At 47.9% G+C, this 23,031-nt stretch overlaps 2 protein-coding genes across 2 annotated transcripts; both read right to left on the bottom strand.

Annotated features, from left to right (window-relative positions):
• Positions 1 to 395: 395 nt before the first annotated feature.
• On the bottom strand, positions 396 to 7,158 carry LOC132388090 (ribonuclease inhibitor-like). The gene is made up of 4 exons (XM_059960442.1): positions 6,732 to 7,158; positions 2,393 to 2,563; positions 2,070 to 2,237; positions 396 to 1,905 (listed from the first exon to the last, which is right to left on the bottom strand). Exons 1-4 carry the CDS (start codon positions 6,941 to 6,943, stop codon positions 1,818 to 1,820), a joined length of 639 nt encoding a protein of 212 aa, XP_059816425.1. The 5' UTR covers positions 6,944 to 7,158; the 3' UTR covers positions 396 to 1,817.
• Positions 7,159 to 7,520: 362 nt separating this feature from the next.
• LOC132388092 (uncharacterized) lies at positions 7,521 to 17,304 on the bottom strand. The gene is made up of 7 exons (XM_059960445.1): positions 17,295 to 17,304; positions 15,154 to 15,248; positions 14,108 to 14,274; positions 13,221 to 13,392; positions 13,057 to 13,122; positions 9,389 to 9,658; positions 7,521 to 7,597 (listed from the first exon to the last, which is right to left on the bottom strand). Exons 2-7 carry the CDS (start codon positions 15,212 to 15,214, stop codon positions 7,521 to 7,523), a joined length of 813 nt encoding a protein of 270 aa, XP_059816428.1. The 5' UTR covers positions 15,215 to 15,248; positions 17,295 to 17,304.
• Between the last annotated feature and the right edge of the window lie 5,727 nt (positions 17,305 to 23,031).

Raw genomic sequence — 23,031 nt, forward strand, 5'->3', positions numbered from 1 at the left:
CATCTTGAAACTCCCTGCCCATGTCTCACTCTCAGTCTCTGCCCCCCTCTGTTTTCCACCTTTCTCTCCACTCCCTGTCTGACCTCTCTCATCTCCTGCCTCTCACCTCTCTCTCCCCCATCTGACTCTCATGTCTCTCCCTCGATCAACTGCCACCTCTTATTTCTCCCCCTTCCCTACCCCCATCTCTCTCCCCCCACCCCCTCTCTTCCTCACCCATTTCCCCCCTTCCCTACCCCCATCTCTCTCCCCCCCCACCCCCTCTCTTCCTCACCCATTTCCCCCCTTCCCTTCCTCCCCGTCTGGGTCTCCCCACCTCCGCCTACCCCAATACCCACTCTCCCTCACCCCTCTCTCTTCCCCGGCCATCTCCACCCATGCCCCTCACTCCCTCTCTCCTCTGTCTCTCACCCCATTTCTCTCTGTCTCTCTTTCCGTCTTGCTCTCTTCCCCCTCCCATGCTTCCTCCGCTCTGTGCCTCCGCCAAACACCGAATCTTGCAGAGGTTTGTCAGCGGGATCACGGTGATCTTGCTGGTCAACTGCTTGGTCTCGCTGGTGATGTCAGTCCTAACGGTCATCGCCAACTGCAGGGACCCCGAGTGCTGCGCCGCACAGCCTCCGGTGGTGATTGGAATCTTCCTGTGCACGGGGGATATGTGTGTCGGCGGCGAGGTATGGGTTTAAGAGATGGGGGAGGTGAACAGCGTGGGGAGGGATCAAGAGAGCGGGAGGTGTAGAGAGAGATGCGGGCAGAAAAGTAATAAAAGGGTGGGTAGAGGATAGAGTGGGAAGAGGTGTGGAGAGAGGATAGCGTGGGGCAGGAGTGGAGAGAAGAGGATAGGGTGGAGAGAGGAGGATAGGGTGGAGAGAGGATAAGGTGGGGAGAGAGAGGTGGGGGAAGAGATGGAGAGAGAAGAGGGGACAGAGAGAGAGGCTGAGGGAGTGGGTCTCATCTCCTACCCTCCTCGATCTGATTCCTCCCTCTTCACCCATTCACCCATTTTAAATCAACGCGTCCCTCCCTCTCTTGCACTCACTTCTACCAAAGCCGTCACTCTCTCCCCAGCGGCAATTTCAAGTGAAGCGTCGGACAACCCACCTCTCCCGGAAGTCTCCCGCAGATTGATAGTGGCTCCCTGACGGCCGCGAATTATATACGATATCCCGCAAATCGATTTTTTTGAGAATGAGAGAGAGAATTGAATACTCTGCCATGGCAGAGTTAAAAAAAATATATACCGTACTTCACCCCAGACTACACTGAAGTGTACCCCTGCCTAATAGGGGTCAGGAATAATGACAGTGTTGTTCGCTGCACTGTTTGCAACATTGAGTCTTCTATTGCCCATGGGGAGGTTAAATCACTGTTGAGGTGAGTTTAACGGTGTCATTCGTTCACTAGCATAGCTAACGCTATTTAAACTAGCTGGCTGGCTGCTAAGGAGTTAATGTCTCTATTGCAGACATCCCAGCACTCCCAGGAGTCTCCCACAAATTGATGGTGCCTGCTTCCCTGAAATGAGATTTTTTAGGGTGGAATGAATTGAGTGATGGAATGGTGCAGATGGGTAATTCTCTGGGGTGTCACGAGGGAGTCTCAAACACGCACATCCGGCGGAAGCTGACCCGCCGAACAACAGGCGGAAACACATCACAGTGGGACCGCTCCGAGCGACGCACAGCGCGAGGTCTGAGCCGGTTCCATTAAAAGCGTTGAGAATCACCCCCGGCGCATGGCCATTAAAGGTAAGGGAGGGTGTTAAAGTTGAGGGCAGGGAATCGGCCAAGATGTCCCCATCCCGTGGGCGGGGATGTTCACACGATCACTCTCAGTCCGGGTCTGGGTTCCTGCAGAGATCTCAGTTCCTTCTCCCCGGTCCAACTGAACCGGTTACTGTACAGCCTGAAACAGATGGGAGAATAAATATAAAATAAACAGATTACACAACAGTGTCAGTAACAGGGGACTGGGGTTAATGTTTCAACAACACTCACAGACAAACATCACCAGAAAAACCGCGGATCCGCTGATATTTTATCACATTGAACATTAACACAAACACTCACAGGATCCGCTCCAGACTCGGGAGGGTCAGTATGAGGCGGCGGAGAGCAGGGACAGATCGGTCTGTCAGAGAGTTGTATCTCAGGTCCAGCACCGTCAGTGATGGGTTTGTACTGAGAGCGGAGGCGAGATCCTCGGCACCAGAATCTGTGAGACCGACTTTCCACAGCCTGGAGATGAGAGAGAATGAGGGTGAAGGACACAGAGAGATTGGAGATGGTTTAAATCCCCAGTGTTTATCAGTAACGCAATTATTGATCACATTAATGTTCAATGTCAGACACCCAGAGACTGTAAGCACAATCTCCCACAGTCTGGTACTTACTGCAGTTTCAGTATTTTGCACTCCGGGTTCCCCAAAGCTGCAGATACTAATTTCACTCCTGAATCTCCAAGTTCGTTATAACTCAGGTTCAGCTCCATTAGTGATGGGTTTGTACTGAGAGCAGCGGCGAGATCCTCAGCACCAGAATCTGTGAGACCGACAGTGTCCAGCCTCGAGATGAGAGAGAGTGAGGGTGAAGGACACAGAGAGACAGGAGAAGGTACAAATTCCCAGTGTTTATCGGTAACACAATTACTGATTTTTCTTTCTGCAGCACGACTGCGCGTCGGCCACTGAGAACAACGAGAAGAGTTTAAAAGGAAGACAGATTTACAGAGCGAGCGTCAGAGGAGCGGGAGACAGAGTAGGAAGGCTTTGGCTCAACGGGGCTTCGGCGATAAAGGGTCGAGGCGAGGTAGGTTATCTGTTTACAATACAGACAGAGAGCATGTGTGTGAGGCTGGTTTTCTGTGCTCAGTGTCAGATGTGGGAGATCCTGGAGACTGCACATGGTGTGTCGAGCTGCAGCTCCTTAGAGACCGAGTTAGGGAACTGGAGATGCATCTCGATGACCTTCGTCTGGTCAGGGAGAGCGAGGAGGTGATAGAGAGGAGTTACAGGCAGGTGGTCACACCGGGGCCACGGGAGACTGAAGAAGTGGGTCACAGTCAGGAGAGGGAAGGGCAAGAAGCAGGTACTAGAGAGTACCCCTGTGGCTGTACCCCTTGAAAATAAGTACTCCTGTTTCAGTACGGCTGGAGGGGGTGACAGCTTGGGGGCTGGGGTGATGAAGTAACACTGGCCGTGCCCCTGGCACAGTCTGGCCTTGTGGATCAGAAGGGCAGAGAAAGGAAGAGGATGGCAGTAGAGAAAGGGGACTCTATGGTTAGCGGGTCAAACAGGCGTTGCTCTGGACACAGGACAGAAACTCGGATGGTAGTTTGCCTCGCAGGTGCCATGATGATTCAGATTGCGTCCAAGATATTCTAAGTGGGATGGAGAACAGCCACAGGTTGTGGTACTTATTGGGGCAAATGACATAGGTAGGAAAAGGTAAGAGGTCCCGAAAACGGACTACAGGGCGTTTGGAAGTAAGTTGAGTAACAGGACCGCAAAGGTAGTAATCTCGGGATTACTGCATGTGCAACATGACAGTGAGAATAGGAATAGAATGAGGTTGCGGATAAATGCGTGGCTGAGGGATTGGAGCAGGAGATGGGGATTCAGATTTCTGGATCATTGGGACCTCTTTTGGAGCAGGTGTGACCTGCACAAAAAGGATGGGTTCCACTTGAATCCCAGGGGGCCAATATCCTGGCAGGAACGTTTGCCAAGACTGTTGCGGAGAGTTTAAATAGAATTGCTGGGCGTGGGAAAGGAAAGGCAGGTTGGCTCACAAATAGAGAAAATTTGGAGACAGTGCGAGAGGGAAGATAGGCAGGTGATAATGCAAGGAGTATGATGAACAAAGTGGGTGAGCTCACATCGTGGTCCAGCTGTTGGAGCTATGATGTTGTAGCCATTACAGAGACTCGGATGGCTCAGGGACAGGAATGGCTACTTCGAGTGCCAGGCTTTATATGTTTCAGAAAGAATAGGGAGGGAGGCAAAAGAGGTGGGGGTGTGGCACCGTTGATCAGAGATAGTGTCACGGCTGCAGAAAAGGAAGACTTCATCGAGCAGTTATCTATGGAGTGTCTGTGGGTGAAAGTTAGGAACAGGAAGGGGATCAATAACTCCACTGGGTGTTTTGTATAGACCACCCAACAGTAACAGGGACATCAAGAAGCAGATAGGAAGACAGATTCTGGAAAGGAGTAATAATAACAGGGTTGTTGAAGTGTGAGATTTTAATTTCCCAAATATTGATTGGTATCTCCCTAGATTGAGGTATTCAGATGGGGTGAAGTTCATTAGGTATGTTCAGGAAGGTTTCTTGACACAATATGTAGATAAGCCTGCAAGAAGCCAGGCTGTAGTTGATCTGCTATTGGAAAATGAACCTGGCCATTTGTCAAGTCTCTCTGTGGGAGATCATTTTGGAGATAGTAATTACAATTCTATCTCTTTTACCACAGCATTAGCGAGGGACAGGAGCAGGCAAGTTAGGGAAACCTTTAATTGGAGTAAGGGGATCTATGAGGCTATCAGGCTGGAATTTATAGGCATGAATTGGAAACAGAGTCTCTCAGGGAAAGTTACCAAAGAAATGTAGAAAATGTTGAGGGGATACTTGTGTGGGGATCTGAGTAGGTACGTTCCAATGAGACATGGAAAGGATGGTAGGGTAAGATCCGTGGTGTGCAAAGGCCGTTGTAAATCTATCAAGAAGAAAAGAAGAGCTTACGAAAGGTTCAAAAAACTAGATAATAATATGAATCTGGAAGATTATAAGGCTAGCAGGAATGAGATTAGGAATGAAATTAGGAGAGCGAGAAGGGGTCATGAGAAGGCCTTGGCGGACAGGATTAAGGAAAACCCCAAAGCATTCTGCATGTATGTGAAGAGCAAGAGGATAAGATGTGAGAGAATAGGACCAAACAAGTGTGACAATGGAAAAGTGCGTATGGAACCGGAGGTATTTAATGAATCATTTGTTTCAGTATTCACGACGGAAAATGATCTTGGTGATTGTAAGGATGACTTGCAGTGGACTGAAAAGCTTTACAATGTAGATATTAAGAAAGGGGATGTGCTGGAACTTTTGGAAAGCATCAAGTTGGATAAGTCACCAGAAGATGACGGGATGTACCCAAGGTTACTGTGGGAAGCGAGGGAGGAGATTGCTGAGCCTCTGGCAAAGATCTTTGCATCATCACTGAGGACATGAGAGGTTGCAGAGAATTGGAGGGTTGCGAATGTTGTTCCCTTGTTCAAGAAAGGGAATAGGGATAATCCAGGAAATTATAGAAGAGTGAGTCATACTTCAGTTGTTAGTAAGTTAATGGACAAGATCCACAGAGGCAGGATTTATGAACATCTGGAGAGGCAAAATATGATTAGGAATAGTCAGTGTGGCTTTGTGAAAGGCAGATCGTGCCTCACTAGCCCGATTGCATTTTTTGAGGATGTTTCTAAGCACATTGATGAAGGTAGAGCAGTAGATGTTGTGTATATGGATTTCAGCAAGACACTTAATAAGGTACTCCATGCAAAGCTTATTGAGAGAGTAAGGAGGCATGGGATCCAAGAGGACAGTGTTTTGTGGATCCACAGAAAGCAAAGAATGGTTGCAGACGGGTCATATTCTGCACGGAGGTCGGTGAGCAGTGGTGTGACTCAGGGATCTGTTCTGAGACCCCCAGTCTTTGCGATTTTTATAAATGACCTGGATAAGGAAGTGGAGGGATGGGTTAGTAAATTTGCTGATGACACAAAGATTGGGGGTGTTGTGGATAGTGGGGAGGGCTGTCAGAGGTTACAGCAGGACATTGATGGAATGCAAAACTGGGCTGAGAAATGGCAGATGGAGTTCAACCCAGATCGGTGTGAGGTGGTTCATTTTGGTAGGTCAAAGATGATGGTTGAATATAGTATTCATGGTAAGACACTTGGCAGCGTGGAGGTTCAGAGGGATCTTGCGGTCCGAGTCCGTATGTCACCCAAAGCATCTACGCAGGTTGAATCTGCAGTACGGTATATTGACCTTTATCAATCATGGGATTGAGTTTAAGAGTCGAGAGGTAATGTTGAAGCTATATAGAACCCTGGACAGACCCCACTTGGAGTACTCTGCTCAATTCTGATTGCTTCACAATAGGAAGGACGTGGAAGCCATAGAAAGGGTGCAGAGGAGATTGAGATGCACGTTGTCTGGATTGGGGAGCATGCGTTATGAGAATAGGTTGAGTGAACTCGGCCTTTTCTCTTGAAGTGATGGAAGATGAGAGTTGACCTGATAGAGGTGTACAAGATAATGAGAGGCATTGATTGTGTGGATAGTCAGGCTTTTCTCCAGGGCTGAAATGGCTAGAATGACAGGGCACATTTTTAAGGCACTTGGAAGCAGGTACAGAGGAGATGTCAGAGGTAAGTTTTTTTTTTTTACGCAGAGAGTACTGAGTGCGTGGAATGGGCTGTCGGCAGTAGCAGTGGAGGGGGAAACGATAGGGTCTTTAAGAGAATCCTGGATGGCTACTTGGAGCTCAGAAAAATAGACGGCCATGGGTACAGCCTAGGTAGTTCTAAAGTAGGGATATGTTCAACACAGGTTTGTGGGCCAAAGGGCCTGTATTGTGCTGTATATTTTCTATGTTTCTGTGTTTCTACTGATTACATTAATGTTCAGTGTCAGACACCCAGTGACTGTAAACACAATCTCCCACAGTCTGGTACTTACCACAGTGTCTGGATTTTACACTCCGGGTTCCTCAGAGCCACAGACACCAGTTTCACTCCTGAATCTCCCAGTTCATTCTCCCCAAGTCTAAACACAGATAGACAGATTGATGAACAAAGTGATTCAAACCATGGGTCTGGGGGGAAATTCTCTCCCTCGGATATTTCAGGAAACATTAAACCCTTCAGTAAATCACTGATCAGAGTTTCCATCACTGTCAATGCCCCTCACTGCCCAGCTCCAGGGTATTCACCGAATGTCAGTACTTTAGTCTGTTGGTGTGACTCTGTAAACTCCACATATACTGTCTCATTCCCCAGTGGTTAGAAATGTGTTCCTGATGTGAGAGCGTCAGGAGGGGCAGGGAGGAAGGATGGGAGAAAGTCCCCCAGTGAGGAAGATTTGTGTAAGTGTCCATGGGAGACGGTGGAAGAGACCCCACCTGAGGAAAAGGGATAGAAAGACAGAATCTATGATAGGAAGGGGATGGGGAAGAGAAATCCCTCAGGCGGAAGGAGATAATGATAAGAGATCCCACAGGTGGAAGGGGAATGGGGATGAGAAGTCCCACAGTAGTATACCGATGAGAAAAGATAACCCCACAAGATGAGATGATCCAGAAATAGATTGTACGGGAGGGGTGGGTCTGAACTGAGGCCCACAATCAGGAGAGGAGTTGCACCCATGGGGTCTGGGTATCTGAAGCTGAGCACAGTCACACAGGTGGACTGATGGTGATAGTCACACACGGGGAGAGGCAGGGGAGGACAATCTCACAATGGTATTTCTTTACTTCTCACTGGGGCAGTCTGCTGACGGTCTCTTGTCCCTCACCCGGAAGGGGGTGTGAACCTCTGACCCAGCTTCTGCAGTCAGTGTCGGTCTGGGTGTCAGTCACAGTGAGAAGGAACATTGTCAATGGACGTGTCACAGGCAGCGAGAAACACGGCCATTCCTGTGATTTACTACCATTCAACCAATGGTCGTTGTTCACTGATCTGATGAAGTCTCCAACATCCCTTCACAAGAATCCACAGAACCCTCCCGTCCCTGGGGATTTACTGACCAATCCCCTGGTCATTTGTCACAAATCTTCACAATCTGATTTACAACAAATTTACCAAAATTCCTTTACATTGAAACAACACAATGAGGCAGGTTCACAGTTCAGAGTGAGAGATAAATCAAGTTACATCAACTTCTGGCACTTGTGCAGCCCAGATCCCAGCCGCTGTATTCCTTCACACTGAATATGGCATTTCTCCAGGTTGAGGTATTTCATTGTATCACAGAGTCCGATGGCATGAGACAGGACCGCACAGTCAGTCGGGGTCAGCATCATTCCACTGAGTGGCAGTGTTTCCATAGATCCTAGTGCGGCCTGAGCCAGTCCACGATTCTGAGACTCAAACAGGTAGTGCAATGTGATCAGGAGGATCCTTTTACCAGCTTCATTCTTTGTGTTTCCACTCTGGCGTTTAACCTCCTCCATCACCCAGTCAATCACCCGGCAGGTTGTTTGATGAGGGAATGGACCCAGAAACTCTTCCAGGCCCCGAGCTGTCATTGGGTTGGAAAGCCCAGCAACAAAACGGAGAAAAACCTCAAATTGCCCATCTGTCGTGTTGTGGAGATCAGTGAGGAATTTCAGGATTTCTTCGGGATGTATCGTCAGGAATTGTGCGACTGCAGCTACAAACTCTTGGATGGTGAGGTGTGGGAATGTGTAGACCACACTCCGGGCAGAATCCTCTCTCTCCAAAAGCTCCATCAGGAACCCGGACAGGAACTGGGAAGGCTGCAGATTGTACTTCATCAAATCTCCATCTGTAAACACAATCTTCCTCTCGGACACTCCTCTGAAGGCCATCTGACCAACCCTGAGAAACACATCACGGGGGTTCTCAATCTCACGGCCATGGTTTTTTAGGATGTTGTAAATATAGTAGTACAGTTGGGTGATGGTCTTGGGAACTTGCTGTGGGTCCCTGACTCTTTGTGTGAAGAAGGGGCCCAGTGCCAGAGCGAGGATCCAGCAGTAGGAGGGGTTGTAGCTCATGGTGTACAGGATCTCGTTCTCCTTCACGTGTTTGAAAACAGCTGCCGCCACCGTCTGATCTTCAAAATGTCTGATGAAATATTTCTTCCGTTCCTCACCAGAAAATCCCAGGATTTCAGCCCAGACACTGATCTTAGCCTTTTCCAATAAATGTAATGCAATGGGACGTGTGGTCACCAGCACTGAACACCCCGGGAGCAGCTTGTGCTGGATTAAACTGTACACAATGTCAGACACTTGCACTTGAATTCAGGATCTGTGCATGTGTACTGAGGTTCTGTGTCTCTCTGACTGTCAGAAAAATCAATTTTGTCATTGAATTCATCCAAACCATCGAATATAAACAGCAATCCCTTTGGGTTCTTCCAGACTTCTCTCAGGGTATTCCCAAAGTAAGGATACTGATCTAGAATCAGTTCCCTCAGGTTTAGTCTGCAGTTAATGAAATTTAATTCCCGGAATTTGAAACTGAAGACAAACTGGAATTGTTGGTACATTTTCCCCATGGCCCAGTCATAAACAATCTTTTGTACCATTGTTGTTTTCCCGATCCCCGGGACTCCAGCCACTGCTGCTGAACTCCCAGATTCGGATTTACTTCGCGAAAAGCTGCTCTGGAACAGCTGATCCATTCGGATTTTCTCCAGCTCTCTGCGGAGATGTTTCTCTCTCCACTCCTCGTGGTCTCTGCCTCTTGCCAGTAACTCATGTTCCACCAGTGTCCGATCTCGAACAGTAGAAATGACCGTGAGCTCAGCGTATCGGTCAACCAGCTGGAAAACCTTCACCTTCTCCCTCATCAGGATCGTGCTCACTCTCAGTGTTTCAGTTTGTGCCCGCAGAGTCTCCTTGTGTTTCTGTTGAACATCTTCCATGGGAACAAACAGTGGACAAACTGTTAGATGTCTCAACGCTGAATTCAGTATTTAAGCAGACAGGAGTTAGCTCAGATCTATTGTATTGATTGGACTCACCAATGGATGTTCGTACAGTAAAGTAATTTCATTTACCAGACCACTGACCGGACAGAGAGGCCTGGTCCAGATAAACACCAAGTCTTCTCATTTCCACATTAACTGTGCTGTGAAGGTGAGTATTTCCCTGGTAGTTTACTGACCCCTGACTGTCCCGTACTGGAGAATCTCCCACTACTGTCACAGCTGTCATTTTTCCCTGAGGAAGAAACTTTTCATCCCCAGTGTTGATGTGGCGTATGGAGATAGAGAAGCGGGCAGTGGGCATTCTGTCAAAGGAACAGGTCGGAGAATCACAGCTCCTCCTCCACTCCCACCGTCACTGATTCAAAGAAGTAACTTTGCGCATCAGCAGGTGCACTGTCAGGGGTGTGTGGGGTCTCACAGTGTGTCAGGACCCTGTCAGGGGTGTGTGGTGTCTCACAGTATGTCAGGACCCTGTCAAGGGTGTGTAGTGTATCAAAGGGTGTCAGGACCATGTCAGGGGTGTGTGGGGTCTCGCAGTGTGACAGGACCCTGTCTGGGGTGTCTGGCCTCTCACAATATGTCAACGCCCTGTCGGGGGGGGGGCAGGGGGGGAGGAATGTGGTCTCACAGTGTGTCAGGACAATATCAGGAGTATGTTGGATCTCAATGTTTGTCATTATCCCCTTTGGAGTGTGTGGTGTCTCTCAGTGTGTTAGGACCCTGTATGTGTGTGTGGCATCTCATAGTCTGTCGGGAACCTGCCAGGGGCCCGCAGGGTCTCAGAGTGTGTCCGGACACTGCCGGGTTTGTGTGCGGTCTCACAATGTGTCAGGACCCTGCCAGGTTTCTGGGGTTGGACATTGGGTCAGCACCTTGTCAGGGTTTTCTGGGGTCGGACAGTGGGTCAGGTTCCTGGCAGTGGTGTGTGCAATATCACAGCGTGTCCGGATCCTTACAAGGTGTTTGGGGTCTCACTTTGTCTTAGGACTCTTTCAGGGGGCAGTGGTGTCTCACAGTGTGTTGGGAACCTGCCAAGGGTGTGTGCAATCTCACAGCATGTCGGGAGCATGCTAAGGGATCGTGGGGTCTCAATGTTTGTCAGGATCATCTTCGGAGGGTGCGGAGTCTCCCAGTGTGTCGGAACACTGCCAGATGTGTATGAGGACTCAAAGTGTCTCAGGCTCCTGCCAGGAGTTTCATCGTGTGTCAGAGCTCTGTCGGGGCGTGTGGGTTTTCACGGTATGTCCGGAACCTTTCAGAGGTATGTGGAATCTCACAGCCTGTCAGGACCCTGTCAGGGGTGTGTGGGGTCTCACAGTGTGTCAGGACCCTGTCAGGGGTGTGTGGGGTCTCACAGTGTGTCAGGACACTGTCAGGGGTAAGTGGGGTCTCACAGTGTGTCAGGACCCTGTCAGGGGTGTGTGGGGTCTCACAGTGTGTCAGGACCCTGTCAGGGGTGTGTGGGGTCTCACAGTGTGTCAGGACCCTGTCAGGGGTGCGTGGGGTCTCACAGTGTGTCAGGACCCTGTCAGTTGTGTGGGGTCTCACAGTGAGTCAGGACCCTGTCAAGGGTGTGTAGTGTATCAAAGGGTGTCAGGACCATGTCAGGGGTGTGTGGGACCTTGCAGTGTGTCAGGACTCTCTCAGGGTATGTGAGGATTCACAGTGTGTCAGGACCCTGCCAATCGTGTGTGGGTCCCACAGTTTCTGTGGACCCTACTAAGTGAGTGTGGGGGCCCACTGTGTGAGAGGCCCTGAAGGTGTGTGTGGGGTCTCACAGTGTGTCAGGACCCTGTCAGGGGTATGTGGGGTTTCACAGTGCATCAGGAACCTGTCAGGGGTGTGTGGGGTCTCACTGTGTGTCAGGACCCTAACAGGAGTGTGTATGTTCTATCTGTGTGTCAGGACCCTAACAGGGGATGTGTGGGGTCTCAATCTTCGACAGGATCCTGTTAGAAGTGTGTGTGGTCTCTCAGTGTGTCAGGATCCTGTCAAGTGTGTGTGGAGTCTCATAATGTGTCAACACCCTGTTAGGGGTGTGTGTTGTCTCCCAGTGTGTCGGGGCCCTGTTAGGGGTGTGTGGGTTCTCTCAGTGTGTCACAACCCTGCCAGGGGAGTGTGGGTTCTGACAGAGTGTCAGGAACCTGTCGAGGGTGTGTCGTGTATCAAGGTGTGTCAGGACCCTCTCAGGGTGTTGTGGGGTCTCACAGTGTCAGGACCCTGTCGGGTATATTTGGAGTTTTACAGTGGGTCGGAGACCTGTCAGTGGTGTGTGGAGTCTCACACTGTGTCAGGACCCAACTCTGAGAAAAGATAATCTGCGGGAACGGGGGGAGTTTGGAAAATGGTTCAGGATGAGGCTGTTCAGGAGGGGCAGTGGCTGGCAAGGGAATGTTTTCACTATTTGCTGTGAGGAAATATAAGTTTTTTTTCACCCCATCTCCAGATCGCCCCTTCTCCACTCAGACTCCGGTGGGGATCTGTAGTTGCAGGCCCCAGAGCGGTGTGACCACTTTCCCCAAACTCGCCAGCTCTCTGCCTCTTTCCTCAAACTGTCCTGTGAAAACTCTCCCTCTAGCAAACACGTTTCTCTGTGTCTCACTGTGTTCTCTGTCACAGTGCCAGTATTTACCTGGTCAGATCCTCATGGCGCAACAACTGAACCGCCTGACGCAAATTACAACCGCTGGTGGCAACGGAGGTCAAGTTTCAAATTTATGAACTTCGCTTCAGCCTCATCTGGGTGATTGTGTACCGTTCTGATTGCTCCACTACAGGAGGAATGTTGAGGCTTTAGAGAGGGAGCAGAAGAGGTTTACCAGGATGCTGCCTGGTTTAGAGAGCATGTGCTATCATGAGAGGCTGGATAAAATTAGATTTACCCTGGTTCATCGGAGGCTGAGAGGAGCTCGGACACAGGACGACAAGATTCCGAGAGGCATAGATAGAGTGGACAGAGACAATCGGTTTCCCGCGGTTGAAATGTCTATTACCAGAGGGAATATACAGAAGGTGAGAGGAAGGTGAGAAGGTGTAGAATGAAGTGGGATGTGAGGGATAGCTATTTTTTTTAATCAGAGAGTTGTGGCTGCCTGGAATGTACTACCTGGTAAGGTGGCAGAAGCAAAGTACTAGAAGCTTTTAAGGGAGTTTTGGACAGGCACATGGATGTAAGGAAGATGGAGGCATGGGGACATGCTGCAGGAAGGAGAGATTAGACTTCAGTTTTGTTTGATTTATTTCATAGCTGTTCCAGCACAATATTATTTGCCTAATGGCTTATTCCTGTGTTATACTCTTCAATGTTTAATGCATGTTCACTTACATTTCTGTGCACTAGGAACCTTTAGTAAAATTTGACTGGGAATTGTTTGATGGGAAGGATCACAACCTGTTTGAATATCAACAAATTAAGGAAATCATTTTTGTAAAATTTTAAAGTGTGCTGTATTCAATCCAAACTTGAATTAATCTCTGATATTATCTCACCATATATCTGTATTTCCTTCAGTATTTTGTCCAGCTTTGGGACACCAATCCGCATTTTCACAAAGGTTTCCCACATCATCCTCCGGGCACGGGAGACTTTCTCCATCACCAGGCTCAGGAGGAGTTTAGAACTGTCCGCCCGCTCTCCCTTATCAGCGAGATCAGAGATTTTCTGTGAAGAGTAACAGTGAATGTATTGGGGGCTGACAGATTCACACAGGGAATGAGAAGTAAATGATGTGCTCTGTAACGGGATCATACTGAGCAGTCACCCGGACGGGTGCTGATCCTGTCTGGAAGTCAGGAGGGTTTTTATAACAGAGTAAGCAACCTCAGAGATGTTGCAGAAAAGATGATGTGATTCATCTCCTCAGTCCGCCAGTGTCCAACATGACAGCGGATTACCGGCTGACACCTGATGCCTTTCCTTTGCCTTTTCCAGTGGAGGTTTATTCAGTGATTACACATTACAAAATGCAGTATTCCCTTGTCGACACTGTTTGCAGTTACAGATTGTAACGGAATGATCTCCACCCAGAACGAAACACACTCGAGCTCCTGTGGTATCCGGTCGTAATGCCCCGGTTCTCACTGAATCCTGCCGTCACACTGTACAGTCTTCCCGAAATAAAAATTCCTGTCGTATTTCCACTTAAGCTCATTTATTGCAACATCATAGAACTGTTGCCTACACTCATTCTGAGCATTGAGCTGCCAGCATGGGTATGTACAAGTTTTTCAATCATTGCTTGAGATTCACATTTTTAAGAATTATATATATTTATTTCTGATTTGTTTTTATGCTCTATTATCCAATGAGTGAGAGTCTCGACACCCATCAGTCCTGTGATGTGTGAAAATTCAAACCCATTCTCCCTCCCACTCACCCGATGTTCCTCTCCACTGAACTGATTCTCGGCCGTTAATGCCAGGCTCACTCCGTGCACCCCTCCTTCCATCGCCTGCTCCAGCCTGTCCCGGTAGAAGTCCGTCAACTGCAGCAGCTGGGAATCATTCCAGCTTGTCAGGAGCTCGGTGATTGCTGAGCTCAGACCTGTGAAGGAAAATAATTAGGAGCATTAAAGAAATTAATACACCATACTTGGTAGTAACTTTTTCTCTGGAACCTAAAGATCACCACAAAACACAGTCCGAAATATATATATGGGGGGGGGGGGGGGGGAGAAGAACGGGTTTGGGCTGGGGGGTGGGGGTCACCGGGGGTGTAGGAGGTGGCACAGTTCCATCTGTTGAAGTCTGCTCTTTCGTGTCCCCAGGAGTATACCTCTCTGTTTGGAAAGGACTCTGCGTATTGCTGGGAATACAGTAACTATCACCATCACTCTCCTGGTACTGCCCATCACCACCACTTTGCTCTTTGCTCTGGGATACTGTCTGCCTGCCTGGTCAACCCCTTCCTCAGCAAATCTCTGGAATATCTCACAAAATGCTGCAGGTACTCAGCAGGTCAGGCTGCGTCTATGGAGGAGAATAAACAATCAATGTCTTAGGCCAAGGACTTCATCGGACTGGAAATGAGGGGACAGAAATTCTAGATATTGTCACATTACTTTCTATTCCTTGTGGTCCTGATCTGAAATGTCAACTGTTTATTCCTCTCCATGGATCCTGCTGAGTTCTGCCGATATTTTGTGTGTCTTTTTGTTGCCTGAAACTTACATCATCCGGAGAAAGTCTTGTCTTCTGGTGTAACTCGCTATTTTAATGTGCATCACAATCTGTCAGAGGAGCAGGAGCAGACGGTAACTGTCCTCCTTCCATGTGTGACTGTGTTTTCCCCAGAGATGTCAACTCTCTCTCTCTCATCTCTCTGCTCAGTTTTCACAAGTATTTTGTGAATTGCCTATATTGCATTAAACCCAGACGCAGAATCATCAGAGTATTTATAAATTAAAATATTTCGCCAACATACCCGTGTCCTTTCCCGATGTTGATATCACTTGAACTCCTCCACTGCTCGAACCTTGACCCATTTTGGGGACAGGCGTGATCAGTTTTACTGTTCTACTACAAAACAAAACAACAACAAGAGGGTCAGACATTAATTAAAGGAGAACACTGTATTGTTTTTAAACGGAGGCAAACACTTCCAAACATCTTGGGCCGATCCACTGAAGCCTTGACATGGCCGGATCCACCTGCACCCATCCACCCACAGTCACACAATGTCCATTTCCGATCTCTCCCTGGATTGTACACTGGGCCAGGATTATCCAGGGTATCTACTCTCTGCATTGCAGGCAATTCCCTTTTAGGAACCAATCTTGTGTCATGGACCAGGAGTGTTGCGTCTACAGAATGCAGAGGCAGATTGAGCAGACAACGCCCACTGCTTTGGTCCTCCTACCACTGGTGGCGCTGTGGTGAGTAATGGACAAGTGTTACAGCAGTGTGGAGTGAACCATTTCTGCTGATGATGAGACTTCTATTCCTCTCGTCACTGGATTATACAGATTTCTCAGTCACACCTGATTCTCACCGTCTCCTTTCAGGTTATCAGTCCCTGGCCTTGACACCTACGGCATTATATGATTTGAGTCTTTAGAGAAACACTCTGACATCCTGAACAATGCAATGCCACACATAGCATCGTGACATCTTGCCCTGAACCGCTATAGTTTTTTCCGGCAGGAATTTGTCCAATATTAGCATCAAAACTTGGTTAAGATTTCTGTCAGCATATCACCAGGCTATTATCAGATAGTTAGCTATATGACACCTTATTAAACACAATGTCGACATTCAATACCTCCAAAACAGCCAGTTGGGAAAAATCGTCAATATAACTAAAACAAAAAAATGGAATTAATCAACAAGACAGACAGTATGTTAATATTTCAGGTGGAAGACCCTGTATCAGAGCTGAGATGAGTGTAGGAGCCATGTATCTGTTCTCTATCAGCATTGTATTCTGTGTTGTGCATTAATGATGCTTTTTATGGTAACTAGTCGCATCAGTGACGGTGTGGTAAATGCAAGGGGTATCAGTTACACATTTGTGCTTTCTTCAGTGGAGTACACAGCTGGGGACAGACGGATGCAATGTATCTTGTTATTATCCACTCAAATACGATAAACTTACACTTGGGTACAGTTCAGTTTCATGGGCACACGTTTGTATGTTTGCTGATTGCTAATAAAGGACCCAATACATATCACCGACTTTTGTAACAATCAGCATGGGAGCTGAGGGTGTGTCATGCAAGTATAACAGATCTGCGGGGGGTGGGGGAAGTCGCCAGCAATGGCAAATTAGCTTGGGTAAATCTCACCGCTACATTCTCAACAGACGCTTCTCAACCTGCCGATTATTGAAATATTCTGAGATACTGAGTATTTTGCTTCAGTTTTCACAGTGAAAAGGATTTTGGCAATTGTGGGGATGACTTGCCACAGACTGAAACGCATGAGTGTATGGACTTTAAGAAAGAGCATGCGCTGGATCTTTTGAGAGGTATTAAGTTCGATAAGTCACAGGGACTTAACGAGATATACTCCATGCTACTGTAGATATTGAGTAAGGAGAGTACTGAGCCTCTGAAGATGACCTTTGCATTGTAGCGATGTGCTGCACGCAGAGTTAGGAGTAATGACACTCAGTCAGTAAGCTGCACTCAAAACCAGTTTATTCAAACTTCGCGGCACTGGCTTTACTCAGTACTGTTCCCGCCCTCTCCGGGCGGATATGACGTCAGCGATTCATTACAAAAGTCTCTTCCCGCGCGCGGGCTATTTGTGAGATGGTTCGCCTGCCTAGATAGTGAGTCGCCACATAACCCCCCAACCCAGAACCGGCGATATATCCCCCAAATTCCACAGTCAGGACCAGTCTCTGTTTCGGCAGTCTGCCGCAACGCCGCGGTGCCTGAACTTTGACCGGCAGCGCCAAGTCCACATGGGCTGGTTTGAGCCGGTCCACCGTGAAAACCTTCTCTTTCACCCCAATGTCCAGAACGTACATGGAACCGTTGTTCTTAATCAGCTAGAACGGCCCCTCGTACGGCTTCTGTAGCGGTGCCCGGTGTCCGCCCCTTTGTTCAAATACAAACTTACAGTTCTGCAGGTCGGGATCTGTCCGTGCTGTGAAGTCGGTACGGGGGCCAGGCTGCCGAGCCTCTCGCGTAGTCTGTCCAGGACTGCTGCGGGTTCGTCCTCTTGCCCCCTTGGGGCTGGTATGAACTCTCCTGGGACGACCAGGGGGTCGCCGTACACCAACTTGGCCGATGAGGTGTGCAGATCCTGTTTGGGCACTGTGCAGATTCCAAGCAGGACCCAAGGAAGCTCGTCCACTCAGTTAGGCCCTTTCAGGCGGGTTATGAGAGCCGACTTCAGATGACTGTGGAAACGCTCCACTAGTCCGTTCGACTGTGGGTGGTAGGCAGTTGCTTTCCCAACAGGCTGGCCAACGCTGACCACAAGCTGGAGGTAAACTGGGCACCTCTGTCGGAGGTAATGTGGGCCGGTACCCCAAAGCGTGCTAGCCAGGTTGCAATCAGGGCTCAGGCGCAGGAATCGGCGGTGGTGTCAGTGAATGGGAAGTGGGTCACCACAGCATCATCAGTTCGGTGTGAGAAGTACCAGAGGATTGGAAGGTTACAAATGTTGCTCACTTGTTCAAGAAATGGAGTAGAGATAACTCAGGAAATTATAGACCAGTGAGTCTTACCTCAGTGGTGGCAAGCTTTGGAGAAGATCCTGAGAAGCAGGGTTTATGACCATTTAGAGAGACATAATCTGCTTCGGGATAGTCAGCATGGCTTATGAACCTGATTGAATTCTTTGAGGATGTAACAAAACACATTGATGAAGATAGAGCAGTGGAAGTACTGTATATGGATTTCAGTAAGAGGTTAGCTAAGGTTCCCCATGGAAAGCTCATTCAGAAAATAATGAGGGATGGGATCCAAGGAGATATTGCATTGTGAATCCAGAATTAGCTTGACAATAGACGGCATAAGTCCGTTGCAGATGGTTCGTATTCTGCATGGAGGACGGTGACTAATATTGTTCCATTGTGATCTGTTCTAAGACATTGATCAGATTCTGCTTGGGAGCACTGTGTTCAGTTCTGGTCGCCTCACTACAGCAAACGTTATGGATGCTATAGAGAGAGACAGAGGAGATTTACAAGGATGCAGGATGAGAGGTGACCTGACAGAGGTGTATAAGATGAGATGCTTTGCTTGTGTCGATAGCCAGAGGCTTTTCCCATGGTTGAATTGCCTAACAAGGGACAGCATACTATTAAGGTGCTTGGAAGTAGGTACAAGGGGGATGTCAGGGTTACGTTTTTCACACAGAGGGGTGTGTGTGTGTGGAATGCACTGACAGCGATGGTGGTAGAGGGAAGCGATGTCAGTCACTGGTTACACCCAATAGCAGAGATGGGCCAACCGAGAGGGCGTTACCGCCACTGAGCACATCTCACACTCCTGCTGCGAATGCTCAGTCAAAGTGGAACAAACCCCAAACTGTCCCACTTTTTGAATGATTTCCCTTTCCCTCCGAGGGAAGTTGGGGGTGTTTATAAAGCGTCTCGTGCGGCCAGAGTCTGATGTATCGCTGACAGAGAGGAGGAGACCGCTTGGCCCATTGTCTCAATGCCGGCTGCCTGGGGAGGTAGGGAACCCAGCAGGAGGAGGAGGGAGAGGGAATTAACTGTGAGGATAAATATGGTGTAAGGGAATCGACAGAAGAGGGTCTGAGAGGTTGTTTGTCCCAGTGGTGGATTAGGGAGTAGGATGGGGAAAGGAGCCCATTGACAGCGGGGCAGAGACATGAGGGGCTTGTCTATGGAAACATGACAGCCCAAGAAGGTGGCGAGAAGAGTTATTCACCACTTCAGTGGGCAAACAGTGGGAGACTGTATTCTCATATTGTTAGTGACACAGAGTTGTATAATTTGTGTTCCGTGTGTTATCTGAATGTACTTGCCTGTGATGCTGCCACAAGTCAGTGTTTCTCTGTCCCTGTACCTTCCCGTACTTGTGCACTTGGCAGCAAATTCAACAGGACCTGAGAAAGCTCAGTGAGATTTTAATGGTGATGATTATCTTGGCATCTCGGTAGTTAAAATGTAAAGAACATAGATCAAAGAAACCTAAAGCACATTACAGGCCCTTCAGCCCATAATGTTGTGCCGACCATGTAACCTATTCTAGACATTGACTAGAATTTCCTTGTAGCATAGACATTTATTTTTATAAGCACCATGTACCAATCTGAGGGTCTCTTAAAAGACCTCATTGGAAGCTTTAAAAGACCTCCTCTCTCTCAGCGATACATCAAACTCTGGCCCCATGAGACGCTTTATAAACACCCCCAACTTCCCTCGGAGGGAAAGGGAAATAATTCAAAAAGTGGGACAGTTTGGGGTTTGTTCAACTTTGACTGAGCATTCGCAGCAGGAGTGTGAGATGTGCTCAGTGGCGGTAACGCCCTCTCGGATGGCCCATCTCTGCTATTGGGTGTAACCAGTGACTGACATCGCTTCGCACCAATGGGAAGAGTGTAACTCCTCTGTTGACTGTGTGGTGGGGTGGGTGGTTCAGGTAATTGTTCCCTCAGCCGGTAAAGCTCAACAGTCTCAGTGACAGTGTGGCGTAAAGAAGTGCACACGTGACGTCATATCCCGGTGTGGGGAACGCACACATGACAGCAGGCAGGCAGAGTGGCGTTAGATCCCGGTCTGGAACGGGCTCAGACTGGGGTGTTCCATCTGTTGAAGGCTGTTCTTTCTTGTCTCCAGGTATGTACCTCTGTTTTCAAAGGACTCTGCTTATTCCTGGGAATATAGTAACCCATTTCCATCACTCTCCTGGTACTGTGCATCACCACTGCTTTGCTCTGGGTAACTGTCTGCCTGCCTGTTCAACCCCTTCCTCAGCAAATCTCTGGAATTTCTCAGAAAATGCTGGAGGTACTCAGCAGGTCAAGCAGCATCGATGGAGGAGAATAAACAATCAACGTTTCGGGCCAAGGCCCTTCATCGGACTGGAAATGAGGCGACAGAAATTCTAGATATTGTCACACTACTTTCTATTCCTTGTGGTCCTGATCCAAAACGTCAAATGTTTATTCCTCACCATGGATGCTGCCTCACTTGCTGAGTTCTGCAAATCTTTTGCGTGTCTTTGTGTTGCCCAAAACTTACAGCATCTGCAGTAACTCGCTATTTTAATGTGCATCACAATCTGCTAGAGGAGCAGGAGCAGACAGTAACTGGACTCCTTCCACGTGTGACAGTGTTTCCCCCGAGATGTTAACTCACTCTCATCTCTCTGTTCAGTTTTCACCAATATTTTATGAATTGTCGATATTGAAGTAAACCCAGACACAGAATGAGCAGAGTATTTATAAATTAAAATAACTCATCAACATACCCGTGTCCTTTCCCGATGTTGACATCACTGGAAGTCCTTCAATGCTCGCACTTTGATCCATTTTGAGGACAGCTGTGATCAGTTTTTGCTGCTCTGTAACAAACAAAAAGGAGGGTCAAACATTCATTGGGGTTTAAAGGAGAACACTGTTTTGTTTTTAAACTGAGGCAAACACTTGCAAACGTATTGGCCCTGTGCACTGAAGCCTTGACATTGCCTGGTAACAAAATTTCCATTTCTGCACTATCCATGGATTGTACACTGTGCCGGGATTCTGCAGGGTATGTACTCACTATATTACACGCAATTCCCTTTTAGGAACCAATCTTGTGTCCTGGACCAGAAATGATGTGTCAAAGGAATGGGCAAGGCAGGTTGAGCAGAAAGCACCTGCTGATTTGGCCCTCCTACCACTGGTGGCGCTGTGGTGAGTAATGGACAAGTGTTACAGCAGTGTGGGCTGAATCATTTCTGCTGATGATGAAACTTCTATTCCTCTCGTCACTGGATTATACAGATTTCTCAGTCACACCTGATTCTCACCATCTCCTTTCGGTTTAACATTGTCTGGCATTGACACCTATGGCTTTATATGAATTGAGTCTACAGAGAAACACTCTGACAACCTGAACAATGCAATGTCACACATAGCATCATGACATTTTGCCCTGAACCAGTATAGTTCTTCCAGCAGGACTTTGAGACCATTATTAGCAGCAAAACTCGGTTAAGATTTCTTTGAGCATACCACCTATGTATTATCAGATAGTTATATGACACCTTGTTAAACACAATGTTGACATTCCATACTCCCAAAACAGCCAGTTGGGAAAAATCATCAATATAACTAAAACTAAATACTGGAAGGATTCAGCAAGACAGAGAGTATGTTAATATTTCAGGTGGAAGACCCTGTATCAGAGCTGAGCCCGAGTGTAGGAGCCATGGATCTGTTCTCTATCAGAACTGTATTCTGTGTTGTGTATTTATGCTTTTTTATGGTAATGAGTCTGTTTTGTGTTGTTTGTGCATCAGACTGACTGTAACCTGGGTGTGTGATGGTCACCTCCCCCATCAGTTGGAGACTGGTTGGGTTCACTCTCCGGGTCACGGTGCCCAGTATGTTTTGCGTTTATCATAATAAAACCATTATTGAGATTAAGCAGCGCCCTCATCTGTCATTATGGACCAAATGCTCGCCACAATACCACTGTATAAAAGATACCAAAATAACAATGCTGGAACAAACTGTATGAACTTTGTCATATACGCTTTGCCAATCACCAAATTTTATCAATGCACCATAAAAAGTTTTCCATCCAGATACTTCACGCCTTGGTATGGTGACTGCTTTGCCCATGGCCGCAAGGAACTGCAAAGTTACGGACACAGATCAGCTCATCACAGAAACCAGTCTCCCCTACATGAACTCCTTCTGGACTTCCCACTCCCTCAGTAAAATCAAAGATCCCCACAACCCGGGACATTCTCCTTTCTCACCCACACCATTAGGGAGAAGACACAACAGTCATTAAGTATGTATCACCAGACCATGGGTGTTTCTCCCCAACAATGAACTGACATACAAGCATAATTAGGCCATTTGGCTCATCGAGTTTGTTCCAGCATTCAATCATGTCTGATCCTTTTTCCCTCTTCAGCCCCACTCCCCGGCCTTCTCACCACATCCAATTAACATATCAATCTCCATCTTAAATACCCCCAACCTGGCCTCCAAAGCTACCTCTGCTAATTCCACAAATTCACCCACACTGGCTAAAGAAATTTCTCTGAGTTCAGTGAAGCATATCCCTCTGATCATCAACACTGTTCAGGGTTTTGCATTTAACAGTGTACTGTCTCATACATTCGACCTACCGAGCTGCCAAGATGATCATCACTAATCAAATCTCACTGAGATTTCTCAGGTCCTGTTGAATTTATTGACAAGTGCACAAGTACGGGAAGGTACAGGGACAGAGAAACACTGACTTGTGGCAGCCTCACAGGCAAGTACATTCAGATAACACACGGAACACAATTTGTCCAATTCTCTCACACACGGATCACAAATTGTCCAATTCTTTAACACACGGAACACAAATTGTCCAATTCTCTGTCAGTAACAATATAGAAACATGTTTAACTTCATCCTGCTAATCGGACCAGAACAACGGGCTGAGCGGCGGCTCATCTCAGACGGTTCGGTGAGAAGGTCTCACAACCCGGACCGACCCGGGCAGATTCTGTGAAGGAAGCGAGGCGAGGTCGCAAGTTTGGGAAAGTTCATCCCCTCCCCCTTCAGGTTTCACCGATCACCTTGTGTTTCTCTCTCCCTCCCCACCCCCACCTTTTATTCTCCAGTCCTGACGAATGGTTTCGGCTGCTAATGTGACTGTACTCTTCTC

This window comes from Hypanus sabinus, unplaced genomic scaffold, assembly GCF_030144855.1.
Source record: "Hypanus sabinus isolate sHypSab1 unplaced genomic scaffold, sHypSab1.hap1 scaffold_264, whole genome shotgun sequence".
Classification (NCBI taxonomy): Eukaryota; Metazoa; Chordata; class Chondrichthyes; order Myliobatiformes; family Dasyatidae; genus Hypanus; species Hypanus sabinus.

What these genes read in the sequence shown, in the direction of transcription:
- LOC132388090 (XM_059960442.1), bottom strand. Translation starts at nt 6,943, where the DNA reads ATGGAAACTCTGATCAGTGATTTACTGAAGGGTTTAATGTTTCCTGAA. An exon ending in TGCAAAATACTGAAACTGCA is followed by an intron (nt 2,238 to 2,392) that starts GTAAGTACCAGA and finishes TCTCATCTCCAG; the next exon opens with GCTGTGGAAAGTCGGTCTCA. An exon ending in CCGAGTCTGGAGCGGATCCT is followed by an intron (nt 1,906 to 2,069) that starts GTGAGTGTTTGT and finishes CATCTGTTTCAG; the next exon opens with GCTGTACAGTAACCGGTTCA.
- LOC132388092 (XM_059960445.1), bottom strand. Translation starts at nt 15,214, where the DNA reads ATGGGTCAAGGTTCGAGCAGTGGAGGAGTTCAAGTGATATCAACATCG. An exon ending in GAAGGAAATACAGATATATG is followed by an intron (nt 13,123 to 13,220) that starts GTGAGATAATAT and finishes ATATTCAAACAG; the next exon opens with GTTGTGATCCTTCCCATCAA. An exon ending in CCAGAGCAGCTTTTCGCGAA is followed by an intron (nt 7,598 to 9,388) that starts GTAAATCCGAAT and finishes CACTGACTGCAG; the next exon opens with AAGCTGGGTCAGAGGTTCAC.